The 18,312-nt window shown below is 39.6% G+C and overlaps 2 protein-coding genes across 4 annotated transcripts in view; one reads left to right on the top strand and one right to left on the bottom strand.

The window, feature by feature from the left end:
• Window positions 1–18,312, top strand: part of MPHOSPH10 (M-phase phosphoprotein 10) — a 1,076,704-nt gene that overhangs the window by 511,338 nt on the left and 547,054 nt on the right. The window lies entirely within an intron of this gene.
• The window catches only part of THSD4 (thrombospondin type 1 domain containing 4), a 274,739-nt gene that overhangs the window by 238,544 nt on the left and 17,883 nt on the right, over window positions 1–18,312 (bottom strand). For all 3 annotated transcript variants that reach the window (XM_046899269.1, XM_025154005.3, XM_025154006.3), the window contains 2 exons: window positions 3,256–3,360; window positions 117–186 (listed from right to left, as the gene is read on the bottom strand). In XM_046899269.1, coding sequence (XP_046755225.1) covers window positions 117–186; window positions 3,256–3,284 — 99 coding nt within the window. In that variant the 5' untranslated portion in view covers window positions 3,285–3,360. The remainder of the gene's footprint in view (window positions 1–116; window positions 187–3,255; window positions 3,361–18,312) is intronic.

Here is an 18,312-nt window from a genome sequence, read left to right as displayed (position 1 = left end):
ACATACATACAAAGGCCATAATATTCCACTAACTTTACCCAAATTACATTGCTTTACACTTCTTACTCTAATGTTTACCTTTAAGTACACAAAATCTGAATATTACTAATGCTTACCTTTCTGTGTTCAATTGAAGGCTGTGGGATGACAAACTGAAATCCCAGCACTGCTAGTGAACTGAGAAGTCTGAAAAAGCAAATATGGAAACAGAATACATCATTACCACTAATCCAAATTATCTATAGCCTAATAAAGGGCTTGACACCGCAAAAACTTAGGTACACACTTGAATACCATTACTAACCAAAGCAGACTCAATAAACTGTGTGAAATATTCTTATAACATTCTCTTCAATACACAGCAGACAACAATAGGTACATACATATGTTTGTCTACCTACATAGCAAAAGTTCACCAAGAAGAATCCATTAGTAGTATTTCACATAATGTTATGTTTAAATTAATTTTTTTTTTAAAGTACATACTTTTGCACCTCAGCACTTGGTGTCAAAATTGAGATATGCCTCATGAGTTTTCTCAAGCGTTAAATAAAGAGTTCAGCCATTTGTGGACTGAGTCTGTTTCTAACACTGGCTCCTCGTTTTGCAGATGAACACCACCTCCAGCACAGGAAACATGCGAAGAACCTCCATGATTTTGTAGAACATAGGTTCCTCCCCAGCTGCCTAACGCTTGTTGAAATTGAATAACCTAATGGGCAAAAAAGATGGAAAGTAGCGGACACAGCTCACCGGAGACTCAGGATAAGCAGCCAAACATCACCCCAGTCCCCACATCTTCAATCTGAAAGGAGTCATAATGGGAACCAAGCCCAAACAAACTTTGCTCTGTCAAGCCTCACCACCATAACGACTCCACAGAGCCCGCTGCAAGTTGGGCTCAGTTAGTTCAGTCTTTTGTTTGCTAAGTTTGAACTGGGGACTGGTTTGCCTCCTCCCAGCAAGTCCTTCATTGGAAATACAGAAAGGTAAAAGAGGGAGAATTAAGTTATCTTCACCTCTACCAGGAGTTTGAGTTCTCAGTTTACAAAGAGAATCCTTTGGACCCTCCATGAAGGAAAAAGCTGCTGAATTTCAATGCAGAAACAAAACTGATGGAGTTGGACACAAAATCCATCTGCAGACTAATGGACCAGACAAAATCCAGCTGTGCTTCCTACTCATAGTCCCTTCCTTTGCTCGCCATGCAGTAATCCTTTAAATATTTCATATTGTTTCAGGTATTTTCAAAGACAGAACTACTAAACAAAACCAGCTTTTTATACTAAGCATTTCATTACCACAAATACATATATTCTTCTACTAGGGAGAATGTTTTTCTTGAGTTTTCTGTTTCCTAGAGTTCTTGCTAACAAACTGCAAAAGGAACTGTTAGGTAAGTACTGATTGCACATAGCCTTTCATCACTTCATCACCATAGTCTATGCTGCTCTCAAAGAAAAAAACAACATTTAAAGGAAAAAAAAAATCATTCCTTACTGCCACATAAATTTAGAAAAAAAAAAGAAAATACCTTAAAGGTCCATTAAAACAAAGTATTTTATTTTATATAGCTATCATTTGTGATAAAACCAAATGTAAAGGAGGCAGCTGAAAGTGCAAGACAGTGTACAGGAACTACAGTAAGAGCCCAGGCGTGGTTTGGAGCAAGGCCGAATAAGGCAGTAGTGGACAGAAGGAGGACATACAAATGAAGAAACTGATTTGTTAAGCACACCTGAAATCAAAGGTAGAAACAGAATAGACCTCAGACCTCCAAACTACAAAATGACAGCACCAAGTCTGTCTTTAGCTGATGTGCATGTTCCTTTTCCAAACGCTCCATCTCATAACTGTTCTCAAAATTGACAAATACTCACTTTGAAGTACTGAGCAGGCAGAGCTCAGTGGCTGACAGGCCCAGCTGACTGACAGCTGCTTAACTCAGGTTTCTGAGTAAGAACCTTGCTGGCAGAGCCCATGCTCTCAGTTATGATGCTATAAGCAGCTAGTTCAAGACACAGTCAGGGATCTACACATGTTGCACAGCATTATCTCTAAGAGCAAACATGCTCACTTTCTTTTACTGGCAATACCAATTTCTTTTTGACTGGAAGAGGAAAAAAAGGTTATATTAGCTCTAATTTGGAAGTAGCAAAAAATAAGTTTTGCTATTTATATTAGGAACACTTCTCACTGTTATTCCTCTCTCAGTGAACAGCTTCCAGTGTACGAAGCTGGAGGATACCAAAGTAGGTTTCTTGCACAGTTCCTGTCCCATACAAGTTGTACTTTCAGGGCTACCGTGGCCAACTGTGGACTGTTCAGGCAGAAGTGGAAGAATTTTACCCATGTGCCTGGAGTTTGCTAGTTTAGTACAGCTCGTCTCATGTTTCTGACTTCCTCCTCAGATGAAAGTCTGCAGTTCAGCCTGTCTGGAACTACTTCAGGGGAGAAATGCAGGGAGAAGTCTCAGCAGGAAAGATAACACAAACAGCATCAACATTATGTGACAGACTCATTCTGATGTGGAATCATCCCTGGAATATTAGGAAGGTACCAGAATTCAAAGATTGGTGTCTAAAATGCACAGGAAGGAACTTTGGATTGGAGGTATAAATGACAGTATCTCTCTACAAACAAAAGAATACGTGGTTCACTAGTATGCAGCTGTCATTTTGAGCAGGAATTGTTGTTCCTGTAGCATCACAGCTGCCTGCTTTCTCTGAATCTGCTTGCCCAACTATGGAAGGAACTGAACAGATCAGCTTAATAAAAACTGAGTGTTTCTCTTGTCAGGAAAACTGCTCGAAAGGTATTTCCCACATTACCCACTGGCAAGCTGTTTCTGGAATGCTTAACATAAATCTCAGACTGAATGGCAGCATAGGTACTAAAACATGCAAATCTATTATTTAAAGCCAGTGACTGTAATGACACAGCATCATCAACCAAAAAAAAAGAAGGAACTTTCCAGTAAAGTATCCTAAAACAATGGCATATGCCAACAGACACTCTAAGCAGAAACAAATACTGAGAGCTTTTTCTTTTTACTGTCACCAAAGAATATCATGCCTGGGATGCATGTGCTTGATTATTTAGTCTTTGGACAGGACTTTTATTTATTCTCCTATTATTCAAACATTTATAATACAGAAGTAAGAGACAGTTAAATTGGTATGTTAAACTGGTATTTTCTGCAGTTTGTTAAGAACATATTAAATCAGATTTGAAATGTTTTGCTGCATCACTTACCTCAAAGAAACTATTAAACTGTCTACCATGATCCTTCAATGCAAAGTGTCTTGAAGCGAAAAATATTCTTCACCGTAGTAAAGCACAATGCGGGTCAAACAAATCCTACAGAAAGAAACAGAAGATATTTAACACTGTTTATTCAGTATATTTCTGGATGTTTAGAAACTGGATACAGACCAATATTAATCATCTCTAACTGAATTCATGAGCTTTATAGCAATTAAACTGTAAATCCCATGTACCTTACATGGCTAGACTGGGCACGCCCCATTTTGGGGGACTGGACTTCAACACTGCTTTGCTGAAAAGCCATGGAATGCAAAATCTTGATCTGATTGCCACAGGTACAAAAGTGATGTTTAACTTACTTCCATTCTCATCTCCACATCTCTAACAAGTCAGCTGTGTGATGTTATGCCTTTTTTTTTCCTCCAAACTGAGGATTTTATTTATTTATTTTAATTGCAAGTAGTTTTGTTTAAAGACTTGTGCTCATATCAGTCATAGAAATGATGTTAGGCAAGTCCATACACACAGCACTAACACAAAGCACCTGACTGATCCCTTCGGAAACTACTTACTAACAGATATTCTGGATTATGAACAAAAGATAATTCAGCTCCTGCAGTCTGACTCTCAGTTATCAGACATACTGAGGCAATACTCTCTACATCACCTGTTGAAAATTGAGGATATGCACGTGGCACGGACTGTCACTAACACAGCTTCAAGTTCTCACCATTCTGTTTTTTCCAGATGTACTCCCTTGTTTCTGCTTTTTCATTCTGCAATAATCTTTTCATCCCACATCCTTGTATACAGACTCAATCCCAACAGAATATTGTTATGTGATACAAACTCAGAGAACAAATGTACATGCTCCTAATCCACTTTGTGAACTACATTTCATTTGAAAAGGAGAAAACATTTTGTTATCAATGTAGTTTTGCTAAGAGGTTGGTGGGGAAAAAAAGGAAAAAAGGAAAAAAAAATAAAGAATCGTTTTCCCTCCAGAATATCTGGGGCAAAAAGAATACCTGAAATGGCCGGACAGTTAACAGCAGCATTGAATAACACAAATTTTAGCATGAAAGTTTTCAAAAGCCCGGTGAGGTGTAACATGTGTTAGTCACTGCAATACATCAAATCACCTTCTCACAAGGAGCTCTAAAGCACGATAAATCTATCTAGAAAAAGACTTCATATTTACAGCAAAATAGATCATATCATTTCAGCTAGAACAAACCACACTCCTGTGCTCAAACTGTTAGCAAGACTTTCTCCACCGCATTAAAATATTCTACATTTCATCAAACTTCACTATTTCACCCCAAAGTAGGATAAAAGCAAACGTGTGAAACTGGGCAGGAAAAAAAAATAGCACCACACTGGATGGAACAGAATTCATACCTCCCCCCAGCCAAATGGAGAGGTTGGTCACTGCATGTAATAAAATGTATGTCAGGTCACAGAAAAGGAGATTGAGTAAACAGACCCTGATTCATGCCTCCTCCCCTCTCACACTGTAGGTGAGTGATTCTAATGCCTTCTAACCGCTACCAGTCTCAGAATGTCTACTATCAAGTCATGAAGTAATCATAAGAATCTTTCCTCTCGATATTTACTGACATTTGCCCTGACATTCTCAACATGACCTGCAGAGTGCTTTCAATTATCTCAGCCTCACATGCTCCCATCGGCCCACGGTCAGCAGAGATCAGACAGGTGTCTAGATTAAATTAGAAAATGAAAGCTCTGATTTGTAATGGGGATTTCAAATAAGGGGCAGAGATGGACAATGACAGCAACTTCAAAAAAGGGAATCTAGTAGGCTCATAGAGAATCTCTGAAGTTTGCTGAGATGGACACAACTACATGTCTCAAAGTATTAAATAATGCAATGCATGGAATTATCAGGACAGACATCACAGACGCTGTACAGGAAGTTAAGCAAGAGGGACGTCTACTGGGAAGTCAGCAGGGAGACTTCCCCCTTGCCTAATTAACTTTAAAAATGTCTTCCCACGAGGTGATCTAAAGATTTGCTAAAAGCTAACGATTTAGTTACCTTAAAAGCTCAAACATCACAGGACTGCTCATACATAACTTTTCATGCGACTTTACCCTTTGTGCACCAAGTGGACAATACTTCACAAATTCCAATGTGATTTTAGCAACAACCCGTACTTCTAAGTTCTGTCATTCACTTATATCCATATCCATCTGTGCACAAACTGCATTAGAAAGTTCTTAGTAAGTCCATATGGACACACATGTACTGCAACAATCAAAGACCATCTATTCTAACTCACAGCACTGATGTGAGATACATCACGTACAAACACACAAACTCAGTTTAGCTCAGAATTCATCTAAGCCTATTTTATCTTGTTGACTTAAATATATGGCAAGTCAAGTTAAATTTCTTTCAACATTTCTCTTCCTGGTTTGATTATATAGCTTGCCAGCTACTGTCAACAGCAACTTGAAGTAGCTACGAAATGGAAGCATCATTCCAAAGTCATTTCCTCTTAAGCACAAAGCTCTCTTTGTGTTATTTAGGAAAAAAAGGAAAAAAAAAAAAAAGAAAACATCAGTAGACAATACTTACATTTAAATACTTAAATTTAAAAAGTATATATACTCTTTAAGATCACCTTTGAAGCTATCCCCTTGTACAATGGTAAAGCACGGAGTATTTATTAGTTTAGTTGCTCATGTCTATGAAATTATGCTGAATGCAAGTCCTTGAGATTGCACCCGGAAGTCACTACATTCACAACACTTTGATAAAGCAGCTCACAGTACACCAAATCTATCTAGCTCCATAATTTGTGTGTACACTCAGTAGCTCACACCATATCTGTTGACATCTACCACCAGAGTTTTAATCTCCTCAAGAATTCATTAATTACATTAAAACATACCGTACAATCTTGAAAGTAGAGGGAGAGACTATGAAAACAGGCACTCACTTTGCACATTATGAGTCACAGTCATACGACATGACTGGTTTATTCACTATTTCCCTAAATTCCTTTTTTTTTTTTTAATCTTTTTGATACCACTGGTTATGAAAAATTAATTTAATATTTGCTGAACAGAGATTAGTAACAAGAAAAACACAGAAGTGAAAATATTATTATAATGAACCTGCTTTAAAAAACACTTTACAACTTCTTATACACAAAAACAACCTAACTCCTTAAGCACAGATTTCACATTGTAGTAATATGTTTGAAAAATTCAATGAGGTATATCATTCTAGCATGAATTAGGATTTAGAATTTAATTGAGATCAACTGCAAAGGCAACGTGTTTTGAGTAGGAGTGTAAAACTGAGGAGTGGTTTTTGCATATTCTTTTTAAACCCAACTCCTGAAAAGGTGATTTCTGTGGCTCCCAGATTGATCCAGCTTTAAATAAAATAAAATAAAATAAAATAATTGACTTCTTCCCATGCATGGTTTCCAGGCAAAGTACAAATACATAAAGGTAAAATGAATCACAGAAGAGAGATCTTAAATCTCTCCAAATTGACAGGGAGATTCTTGGGATGTAACCGTGTGGAATTATTGCAAACCTACCTTCAGTTCACTTCAAGATTTCACATTGACAGGCTGTGCAATTTGGGGCAAATCCCTGGCAATATTTTTTTCCGAGCTGTGCCTAGTAACACGTTTTTCAGAAGAAAGATCTCTTACAATGCCAATATACTCTGGCAACCTCACTTCTAACTGAACACTTTGCCAAGGAATGACAGATGAAAGTGCACCACTGAGTTCCTGAATCTATGCCGTCTTCCACTGCAGCCCATTTAGAACACCTTACTATGCTCAGCATCAGAGACCAACAGCATCAGTAAGCAACTGACCTTTCCCTGATTTTCCTGTGTGCTGTTTTCTAAGGAAAACAACTGAAGGTCGGGTGAACATTTTCCACATTTTTCTATGAAATAACACAGCCAGATAGCATATTTTACTGAAAAGATGCCTCAACTCTTCAATAGTTTTCATAGGCAGAATAAAACAAAACTAGAAAATACCATGAAGGAGCAGAGGACAGAGTTGCAGCACATATTTAGTATTCCACATTAGATAAGTTAACTGACATTCCTTCTGAGATGTACCTACTTGTATATCTGTTAGCATGTGAAAAGACCACTATACAATGAACTGATGTTTTCCACCTCCCCTTCTCTACCTGAATGGGCTACTGCAGGAATCCCGATACCAACTGGTCATTGGTCACTGAATTAAGGAATTCCAACTATCACCATAGCTGTTCTGAATCACTGCTGAACAACGAAGTGTATAGATTTAAGGACCTGTGCGATTCTGCTGCTTAAAGTATTTATTCTGTGTTCTGCTATCATATTCTACTTATGTCATGGCTGCAAATGTCCTTTGCTCACAAATCTTCCACGTCTCAGCCTATCTCAGTTTGAGATTCTTCCAAATACAGGCTTGCAAAAGCATTTAATTGCAGTTTACATCAAAAGGTAATTATGGCCATTGGAGTATCTAACATCTTTTGGATGAAAATCAAGAACCCAATCACCTCACTCAAATACAATACATCCTATTTGAAAAGCTCATAGGAAACATATTTCAGCATTGCCAAATGAAGGTACATGCACAAGGAAAGTAATACACTATGCATTTTAGCAGCTATTTCATAGAAATGCAGTCAAGTAAAAATTGGGCATACATAATTATTGTGCAGGTAGAAAAAACTTGCCTTCTGTAATGATGAAACACTATTTTCTAGCCAGTTATCTAATGAGAATATTTGCCTGGCATTACACAAGCCATATTTTCAAATTTTCAGCAGCAGACCATGAGAATTAGCTTTCATGCTGTTCCATAAACGTTTCAAACATGTACCCGAGCATCAATATCCTCTGCACTGAAAAAGAAGAAACAAAAATTTAGGGGGCTGTGCTTCACAGTACAGTTCTGTTGACCAGAGTATTGGGCAACATTCAACAGCACCCAGAGGTGAAGATCAAGTGTTCCTCCCTGTGACAAGTACCCTTTGAAATCTTTCATTTACTGGTAAACAGATGCATCATTAACCTACCACAATTAACTCTCCTCGTGACTCCAACACAAATAAAAGGCCTAATGCCAAAGTACCCATTCTCTAAATTAGGGCTGATTCACTAACAGGACAACAGAATCAGCAGTTCTCTGAAATATTTCCAACAAAGTCAAAGTTCTGAACTGCACAGCCATGATTTTCAGATGAAGAAATTAAATAGCAGCTGAATGATTAAATCAATCACTGTCCTCATGGAAGACCATTTGTGTTCCCATCAGGATGCTACACGAACACGTGCAATAGCAAAATAGCAACTTTCACAGAATTTCCTCTCCTCTTAGGAGATTTCTCTTCTGTTTGGGGCATCAGTGTTAGCACATAACAAGAAGAGAGTGTGATGGAGACCTGAAATCTTTGCTTGCTTATTCAGAAAAAAATATTTTCTGCAGAGTATCAGTGGAGGAACCATCACTTTGCAGAAGCAGCACCTCCAAAGAACAGTGCTTTCTGGAAACACTTGTACTTTGTTCCAAAGCAGAGGAGCGATGAGGCTGTACCTGTAGAGGGATGCTCCAATAATCACACCAGACCACTTTTCAGTCTTGCTAGCCAGATTCTAATGGAATCATCCCGGTGGAAGAGAGCACCATAGACCATCCAGGTGATCACAGTGACCACAGTATTGTCAAGCCTGTCTACATGTTTCTCTTCTGGGTAGTTAGTTATTGATATTTGTTACTGTCACTGATGCTTAACTTTCTACTGTAAAATCTTATGCAGCAGAACAGACACCAACTGGAATATGCATCTACACATATAACATTGGTATCCACTGAGATTCCCATTAAAATCCTTGGGGCTCAATTCCACATTTCAGCCACAGTAATTCCAAGAGTTTCTATAGCATTATTCTTATTTTCTGTGTGCAGAGCTATAAAATGAGATAAAAACCATCCTCAGCAGACTTCAGAGATTTATCCACCTGTTATATAGTATGAAATAGATATGGTATCCTTTAACATTTGGGAGGAGTACCAAGCATCTTCTAAATAGGTGTGATATAGGAGACTAACAGGGCATCAAGCTGGCTAGGGGCCAGATGCAAGCACATGGAAGCTTCTCAGGTACCCATATGAGGGTATGTTTTAGGGACCACTGAAAAACAAGTAACATGCCCAGAGCAAACAGTGATACTATGGAATTCAGATAATTCTATACATCCCTTTGCTGAATAAAACTTAAGTCAACTGCTGTGATCTGTTCTGAAGGAAATTCCACATACCTGGCAGAGAGACTTGTGTGTGATGCTTTATTTTTAGGAGTCGGTACAGATAATTGCAAGATCATGAACAGAGACAAAGCTCGCCATGTAGCTTACACATCTTGCACAGAACACTTCAGACGACACTCCTCAAACATCCTGAAATGAACCCATTATAATATATCATTTAGCTGCTGTCAAACAATGCAGTAAGAATGATGAGATTCTAACTTATTTCTCATTAAAATCCTGCCTGATGTGGGGCTCCCTACACACTGGTACAGAAATGCAACAATGGAATTTAAAGATTTATTGCTTTCTTTCATGTTTCTACATAATGAAGGATAATAGGTCTAATGAGAAGTCTTAAGAGAACTACTTCTTTCATAATTTTGAGACAGAATACCAGAGAATTTAAAGCCGACATGAAAGCATAAACTTTCAATGGATCTCTGAGAGCCAACAGCAATAATGACAGGAAGCCTTGTAAAACTTTTGCAAATATTAAATTCTGCATGTAAACGAACAGCATAGGTGTAACTCAGAGAACTCACTGAAGAACTGTTGACTTAGCTTTCACCCACAAAGAAAACAAAACTGAGATGAGGGTACAACAACAGCCATCAACTGCCCTACCCTCAGCCTCTGAGCCTGAATTGAACAAAATCTTTTGTAAAAATTCACTGTTGCAAAACCAGGGAAGCAACCAACATAGCAACATCAAATGCCAATGGTAAACGCCTTTACCATTTAGAGAGGCACATTTGCAAAGTTTCATCTCCTCTTTATGTGAGGATGCTAGTGGAGATAAAAAAGGAAAACACTGTTACCCAGCTTTCACAAGAAGCAGAGATAGCAAACAACAGTATTGCTGTAACTTGAATAAAGAGACATGAAGATGCAGTATGATTAACAACAGCAGAAGATACGTAAAATTCATGTGTTCAGAAACCCAGAAACAATTTATGTTCTCAATTATCATACCCCTTCAGACTGAAACCACTGGCTATAATTCTGAAGTCCTCACTCAGATGAGGGTTGGTGCACAGCTCTAGAAAAACCCTGATGTTTGCACCAACCATACCTCCATGTGCCTTCTGCATTAGAAAAATGAACAGCAAGATCCTTTAACAGAGAGCAGTGGGAGCTGTTTGTTCTTACCCTGACCATTTGAAAGGGATTTTAGGTATCCTACGAGTTCTGCCTTGCTGCTATGCCTGTTGTGCTCTGGTTGTCCAGATGACAGTTAGTATTTCAACCCAGTTAACATGAGCTGCATAAACTGTTACACTCCCACAGGAGATACCAGCCCTTGACACGAAACCCCACGATAACCGTACATTCAGATTATCTCAGGCTATCGTTCACTTCAGCAAGTTGAAATATTCTACTTGCTGCATATTAAAAAGCACCCTATTAGTGAAGAAATTGTTTGGCAAATGGCATGCAGCGGCCTGTGAAGAATGACTTTATGGTTGACAGATAACAGATATTAACCTCACAGAATCAGCAACAACCATTGACACCCTTGCTAACAACATTACGTAAAAAAATAACGAGTCAGGAGTGCTGTATTCTTCTGACTCCCAGCTGTCCTTTCCAGGTCAGGTCTCAACCTTGAGTTTTTCCTGCTTTAAGCAGTCCTACATCTCACAGTTCAAGCACACACCTTGATTGGAAGGGAAAGCATTGAGTACTTCAATACCACTTACCCACAGGCAATGCATACAGCCTTCTGGTGGTACACAAACCCCACTATCTCTGTTGATCAGATGTAGCTTAAAACCAGTACTTACTTGTGTAGCTTCAGACACAGCAGTGATGCAAGTAACAACAAAATCCACCCTCACCTTTCACTGCTATTTTCTGACCACAATGAATGCCGAGCCTCTTCCAGTTTCTCAAACTAAACTGCAGTGCAGAACCTTCAGCCATCCCCACGCCATGCTTCAGGAACTTTTGTGACCCTCCTCACCCATGCAAACCTATTCAAGTGGCTGGGACTTCGCCTAAGTAAAGGAAGAGTGAAGAATTCCAAACAGAGCCCTTATTGTGTCAGGTAAAAAGAAATCAAAAGGTCATCTCTTGGCAGTAGAGCCTGAACTTACTTGTGCTTAAGGGCAGGTTAATATAGTGCACTGACCTTCACCTGACATCACTTGAAGCTACAGGAAAACGTACCCAAGTGCCTAAAAACTGAAAAGTGAGGATTCAAAATGTGAGTGAGAGACTTTTTGGTATTTCAAGAAAACAAGTACAGCCGACTGCAAACTGCTGGGAAAGAAAACAGAGTCAAACAGAGTAACTCCTTCAGCATTGTGAGCTTCAGCTGATGCTTTAAATATTTCCTATGCAACAGGCAGACAATCAGAGCGGGGATCAGTGGGGATCTCTTAAAAAAAGTGACTGCTTTTTATTTTCCTTAAATTAGCAGTTAGAGCTCACTGCTCTTTAGCATACTGCTTAATGGCAGTAAAAGTGACCTGAGGTCTAACTGAATATCCACTGCTGGAGATAGGGAGAAGACATGCTGAAAGGAATGCAGCTCAAACATCAGCTCTTTGGACACTGATGGACACCAGGGCTCCTGGGTAAGTGTAAGATTTGCATGGTCTGAGTAAACAGGAACTGTGAAAAGCCCTTGTAACATCACTTTGGGAAACCAGCAAATCAAAAAGCTGAAACACACCAATCAACACCACCTTTTTGAACCCTCAGTTACCAGCAAGATACATTTGGAAACAGTTTCTCTCCCTCTTCCATTTCAAAGCAATAGAAACAAATCACAACTTAATCACAAGCAGCCTGGCTGAACAGTCGGAACAGTTTCTGTCGATTCTAACAGTATTACAGCAGCATTTTAATCCTTTCATGCTTCCATCATTCAAAACCACGCAGGAAATTTTTTTCTCATTTCAATCTATTACTAATTATAACTATTTAACTTCCTACCAGGCTCCCAGATGGTGCCAGCAGTATTGCCAGAGCCTGAGGAATAAAACTGATCCTGCAATATTTTAAACTTCTTATGAGAAGCAGCCAAAGTTCTTCAAACTCATTAGTGCCAACGTGAGCAAAGCCTTGAGCTGTAAGGAGAAAAGTCTTTTTGATGCACTATCTCTATTGACAAGTACAAACAATATCTGAAGAAGTAAAGATACAGGATACCACAATTTTAATGCCTGGTTATCACTACAAAAATCAAAACTGACATCCAGCTTTAACCCCCATGTTTCAACACACAAACAGCAATTCCTGGGCTGCCAAAGCTGAACCATACTAAGAGTTAATGGTTAACATACTCTGTTCTCTTAAATCCTTATTCTTATGCTGTTCGAGTTCAGCAAACTCCACATGATGCCCTGAAGAACCGCAAGGTTTGTCTGCTGTTCCACATCCACGTCCCTAGTGAATGTATCTTCACAGAACTACAGGAACATGAGACAGAGCCTTTGCTGCTGCCAGATTAAGTTATTGCACATCCATTCCGAGTAATTCATCAGCCTTTTGGGCAGCTTGTGTCATGGGATGTCATTTTATTGTAATTAAGCAGGGTGGGATTGGACGGGCTCTTGCTTCCCTTCGCCAATCTGATAAGCCAAATCATTCTTCTTTTTACTTTTGTAGAAATGACATTTTAGATAGAAACAACCACACAAAAATACAAGCACAACATAAAACCAACCACTATCAGCACGACTGTACCAAACCAGAATGAGAGCAATCACCGTAACCATGGAAAAAAAAAATCCAGGACTGAATGTGAAAAAATCTGAAAACTTTCCAAGCCAACATTTACTCTCAGATTGCTGTCAATGCTTTTGCTGAGTTTGCCATCTAGAGCTGGAGTTCTCCTTCCACGCACTTCTGGCCAGCTAATCCAAACGGAGTCACCGGGGAATCCGCCTGACGCAGGATTACAGATTTCAGTCATACCATACTTGAGTATCTAAGTGACGTCTTTCTCCTGGAGGAGCACTATTCTTCCACAGATCCAAGTGCTGACCCAGCAAGGCCTGGCACAACAGATGTTTTTCACACAGACACAGTCCTCATGAAGAAGAGCTTTTAAAAGAGGGCTTCCTTATCCACCCTCTTTCCAAAACAAGAGCAGAGATAACATGGCGCAGGGCAGACATCACAGCCCTTTATGAAGGCAGCTAGCGGGAGACCACACTACTTCTGTGCAGGCCTACAGACCGTGCCCTCCAGGCTCACAGTAAGCATCTGGCTCCAGGCAGTTCACTGCTCCTTTGTCACACTAGGCCATGCAGTCTTACAGGACAGGACTTTTGGGCAAGGCCCAAGGCATCATCTCACCCAGCAGCAGCTTCCACATGGGCACAGGCAAGTTCAGTGACCCCAGTGACAGGCAAGTTCCAGTCACCCCTAGGTTTCTCTGTTGAATTTCATTTCTGTACAGTAGGTCTGTACAGGTCAATATAACCCCCCAAGACAGAATAGGAGAGCTGAAAATCCCATCACCACAACAGCTATCCCTTGAATTTAATACAAAGGGAATGTTATTTTCTTACTTAATATTTAAAGAAGGCTGGGTTTAGGGAAAAAAAATATTAACTAAGAAAAGTGAAATCAACAAGAATGCCATAAAAAAAATCACAGCTTTCTAAAGAAGTGGATTTCTCTCCATATTTAATCACATAAAGCTGGGTACTATAAGTTTACAGCAGTCTTAACAGAAGTGGAAACAGGACCACAGAAGTAGTGAATAACCCTTTTGCTGATTCTCTGTAAAGGACTGAATTGTATCTACCAAGCTCTGTATTTAAATAGAACTTTTTTGGTACCCAGAGAAACAACCGAGGCCCCACTTCCAGGAACTGACAATGTGACTGCAAGTGCAAACTCTGAAGAGCTCAGAAAACACCAAACCAGACACACTGATTTAAGACTTGCCTTATTTGTAAGGCACACTCTGACTGGGGCAAACCTACCTTTATCTTCCTAAATGCAGACCGTACTGCACACTGATAGACTGCTGGCTTCTGGGACAACAGTTGCAGCTTTGGGGACTCTGCTAATGTCACCACCTGTTCAGAAAAACTTATTCCCGGAGCTCTGAAGTCATTTCTTCCTCTCAATCTGATGAGGACATTAGATATATCTGTGCTGATAATGCCTTGCTCCTGCTCCTTTTATATACCAGCTATAACCTGCCAACATGATTCAGTGTTCCTCAGAAGTCACAGTTATTATATTGCAGGGCATTCTCTGTTCCCAAAGAAATTCATTTTTATTCCTGTTTCACAAACTGTTGTCCTGAAGTGACGATAAGGAAAAGCGTTTGAGGAAAGGAGAGGTCTACACATTGGGCAGGGCCAACCTCCAGTTACACCAACACTCAAACACTGTCACGTTTAGCATCAATTGACTCATGCAAGTTGGGAATACGAGTCAAAGCCTGAGCAGACAGTTGCATTCATGCATTCTGTCAATTCCTTCCCACCAGCTATAGGGATAATCAGAGAATGAGCTTTTACCACAGTTCAGGCACAGTATTAGACCCACTGAAGAAATAATGGGCACCACTTGCTTATAGGACCAGGAGATGCACAGAATGAGTTCCTCACATGTGAATGCATGCATATCAACAAATGGGCTTTAAACTAACACTGAAACGATGTTTTGAAGTGCCAGTAAGACGTCATAGCTCAAAACAGTGGTTGTTCTTTCCAATGGCGAGAGCACACCATGTGGGAACGCCTTGATCTAAAAGTCACTGAAGTTACTGATAACATTTTCCTTGACTTTACTGGCCCTTAGGATCAGAGCTTTCAAGCAAACAGATGGCCACTGTTACGCTTACTAAGAAAAGAATCCATAGGACCAATGGAAAAAAGTCCTTTTTTAAAACTGATTTTTCCATATATGGAGTATGGAATCTTCCTGTGAGGAGAAATTCCAAAACCAGGACCAAAATAAATACTGAAGTGGGATGCCAAGTAGCAGCAGCACAGGACTGATGTGAAATAGCCAACAAGCAAGTCCTCCAGCTGCAATTGGAAGGAACACAGCAGTAAAGCTCAGAGGCACATGCTACACCATTTGTTTTCGTTCCTTTGCAAGAAATGTTTTTATTCCAGTGCCTTTTTTTTGTTTGTTTTGATTTGTTTTTAAAGAACTTGGAGCAATGTGTATGCACATTTTATCTTTAGGAAATTTAACTATAGTAAATGTCCTGTGATCATTGTATCTTTTTCAGAGATAAAGGAAAAGGAGAAAGACGCCAGTGAGACTGATCAGCAGGTCAGTGGTACTGCTGAAAAGAGAAACCCACATTCCAGCAATTCACACACAGCACCTGGTCAGAGATAGAGATACTCTTCTTTCACAAGGATTATATTCAGATCCTATAAACACTGGGATATTTCTAGTTCTTGCCAAGAAGCCCTGAAGTGAACGCTTTGGTACTGCCACTAAGAAGCATGTAATGGATGTCCGTAGATGGTGCTGACAGCTCTGCTTGTTTAACAGCAACCAAAGTTACATGCCCTGACCCATCTCTGGGAATGCCGTAACTGCGGGAGAAGCTACACAAATGAGATATGTGACACGACACTCACAAGTCCCCAAGAGAAAACTGGGTGGGACAGAACATTCCATAGGGAGCCAACTGAGTTGTTTCAAATTATAGAATCTGTATCTCCTATTGCCAACTAGAACAAAGAACACAACAACAAAAATGAACCAACTGTGAAGCACACAGTTTCAGCAATGCTCTCTTTATACAGAGTAAGAGATGAGGCTATATTCAGTGCCCATCAGATCACCCTCCCAAGCATTCCTTTTCACTTGTATCTGCCTAACATCTCCCTAATTAATCTTTTAAATTAAGCACATGTATTCTCCCTAAACTTCTAATATACATAAACAGAATTTTCCAGCGTAACATGCTCTCCTGAATATAACAGAAGTTATTTACACGCTGATACACAATAAACAACTCTTAGATAATACAGATCAGCAACGCACAACTACGCCCACTGATCACATTTAAACCACTTAAATTCACAACTGAATTAGCCTTGTAATTATCTGATTCATCCTCCGCACTGCGTTAACACCAGGTTAAGCTGCTTTCTGAAAACAAATGAACTAATGACTAATAAACCAAATTTTAAGACATAGGAAAAAAAAGTGTCTGACATTTCTTCACCCCTGTTTTCAACAACTGTCTCTGTCAAATGCTCCAAATATCACATGTCAGATTTAACATCATAGAGGACTGAGACTACTGTGTTGAAAAGCAGCTTTTCTGCAGTCACCGTCCACACAGAATCACACACACAGGCTGGTCTTCAAGATGATTCAGTTCGTTTTTGTTTAGTTTTCAGGCTTAGTTTCATGCATGTTTGCCCAGCGCAGTTACTCATTTTATTCTACAGCAAGAGGAAAGTTTTTATACTGCAATCATAAAACTCATCACTGTGCACCAACAACCTAATTAATTTCCTGCAATTAAATCTGCTGGAGCTCTGAAAGAACCTGTTGTATGAAGTGTGAAAGGACAACAATCTTGCGCCATGTAACACTTCTTATTCCAAGTGCTTCTGAGAGCTATGAACCAGAATTGGCCCCTTTGATTCCAATGGAACTATTCCAGATTAGAGCCACCATAAGCAAAACCAGCCCTGCTTCTAAAACCTGACAAGCCATGTTCAGGACACAGTTGTAACAAATAACCTGTGTTTCTTACCTACACACACTTTGAAAGCCTCTATATGATAACTCAAAACAGCTGATCTCCTACTTCTAGCATTCCTATGCATTCTCATCTTACAGCACTTTTCTCCTCAAAAGACACTGTTCCTGGTCCACTGACATCCAATGTCTCACTGGAATCCTTGGGAGAGAGGCAATAGAAAAGAAACCACCAGGAATTACAGCTGTCTAATGAATTTTGGCAGTATCACGTTTCATTTTAAAGCCCTGATAATACCGAAAGGGTGGAAGTCACCTCAACCAATAGATCACCTCCAGTCTCATGCCAGAAAGAAGTCCAACTTGGCAAGCTGCAGTTAGACAGACCATGCTGTCTGAGTGCACCGGCAGCCCCACAAACAGTACTAAGCTCCGATACATGTGAGGCACTTTCAGGCCCCAGTCTTATCTGAGAACAGGAAAGGGAGACAGCAGGGACACGCACAACATTTTGATGGAGTACTGCGTATCCATTAGGAGCCCACTTCAACCATGGCATTATGCCCTTGTAATTGAGCTCCTAACAGCTAGTTAATTAAATACAATTTCTGATTAAAAAAAATAAATAAATCACAGTGATTCATCAACAGATACTTCTATTGCCTTTGTTGGCTATTTACATAATTGAATCTTCTAGATTCTATCACATCTGCTAGTGGAAGCCTTCCTGCTGCTGTGTAAGCCACGCTGAGATGAAGTCTGGAATATAACTTAGTTCTGCTGACCCCTTGATCAAAAAATATATATAACAGAATGAAAACATACGGAAAGGAGTTGACACCAGTTCTAGATGTGGGAAAACTCCCATAAGAGGAATGACTGAAAGGTGAAGAATTCTTTACTCTGAAAAAAAGGGAGTGATAAGGGAGAGAGAGAACATAATGAGGTTCTGAAAATGGCACAAAGATGCTCCTATGATTCTATGACATAGCAGTCATAGAGACTAATATAGCAGAAGAGAATAATTCACTGTGTAAGGAACGGGCAGTACTGAGCACCAGGATTAGAACCACAGAATCATTAAGGTT

The sequence above is a fragment of the Gallus gallus genome, chromosome 10 (assembly GCF_016699485.2).
Source record: "Gallus gallus isolate bGalGal1 chromosome 10, bGalGal1.mat.broiler.GRCg7b, whole genome shotgun sequence".
NCBI classification, from domain to species: Eukaryota; Metazoa; Chordata; class Aves; order Galliformes; family Phasianidae; genus Gallus; species Gallus gallus.
The sequence above is the reverse complement of the archived record's forward strand: the minus strand, read 5'-3'. Positions and strand labels throughout refer to the sequence as shown.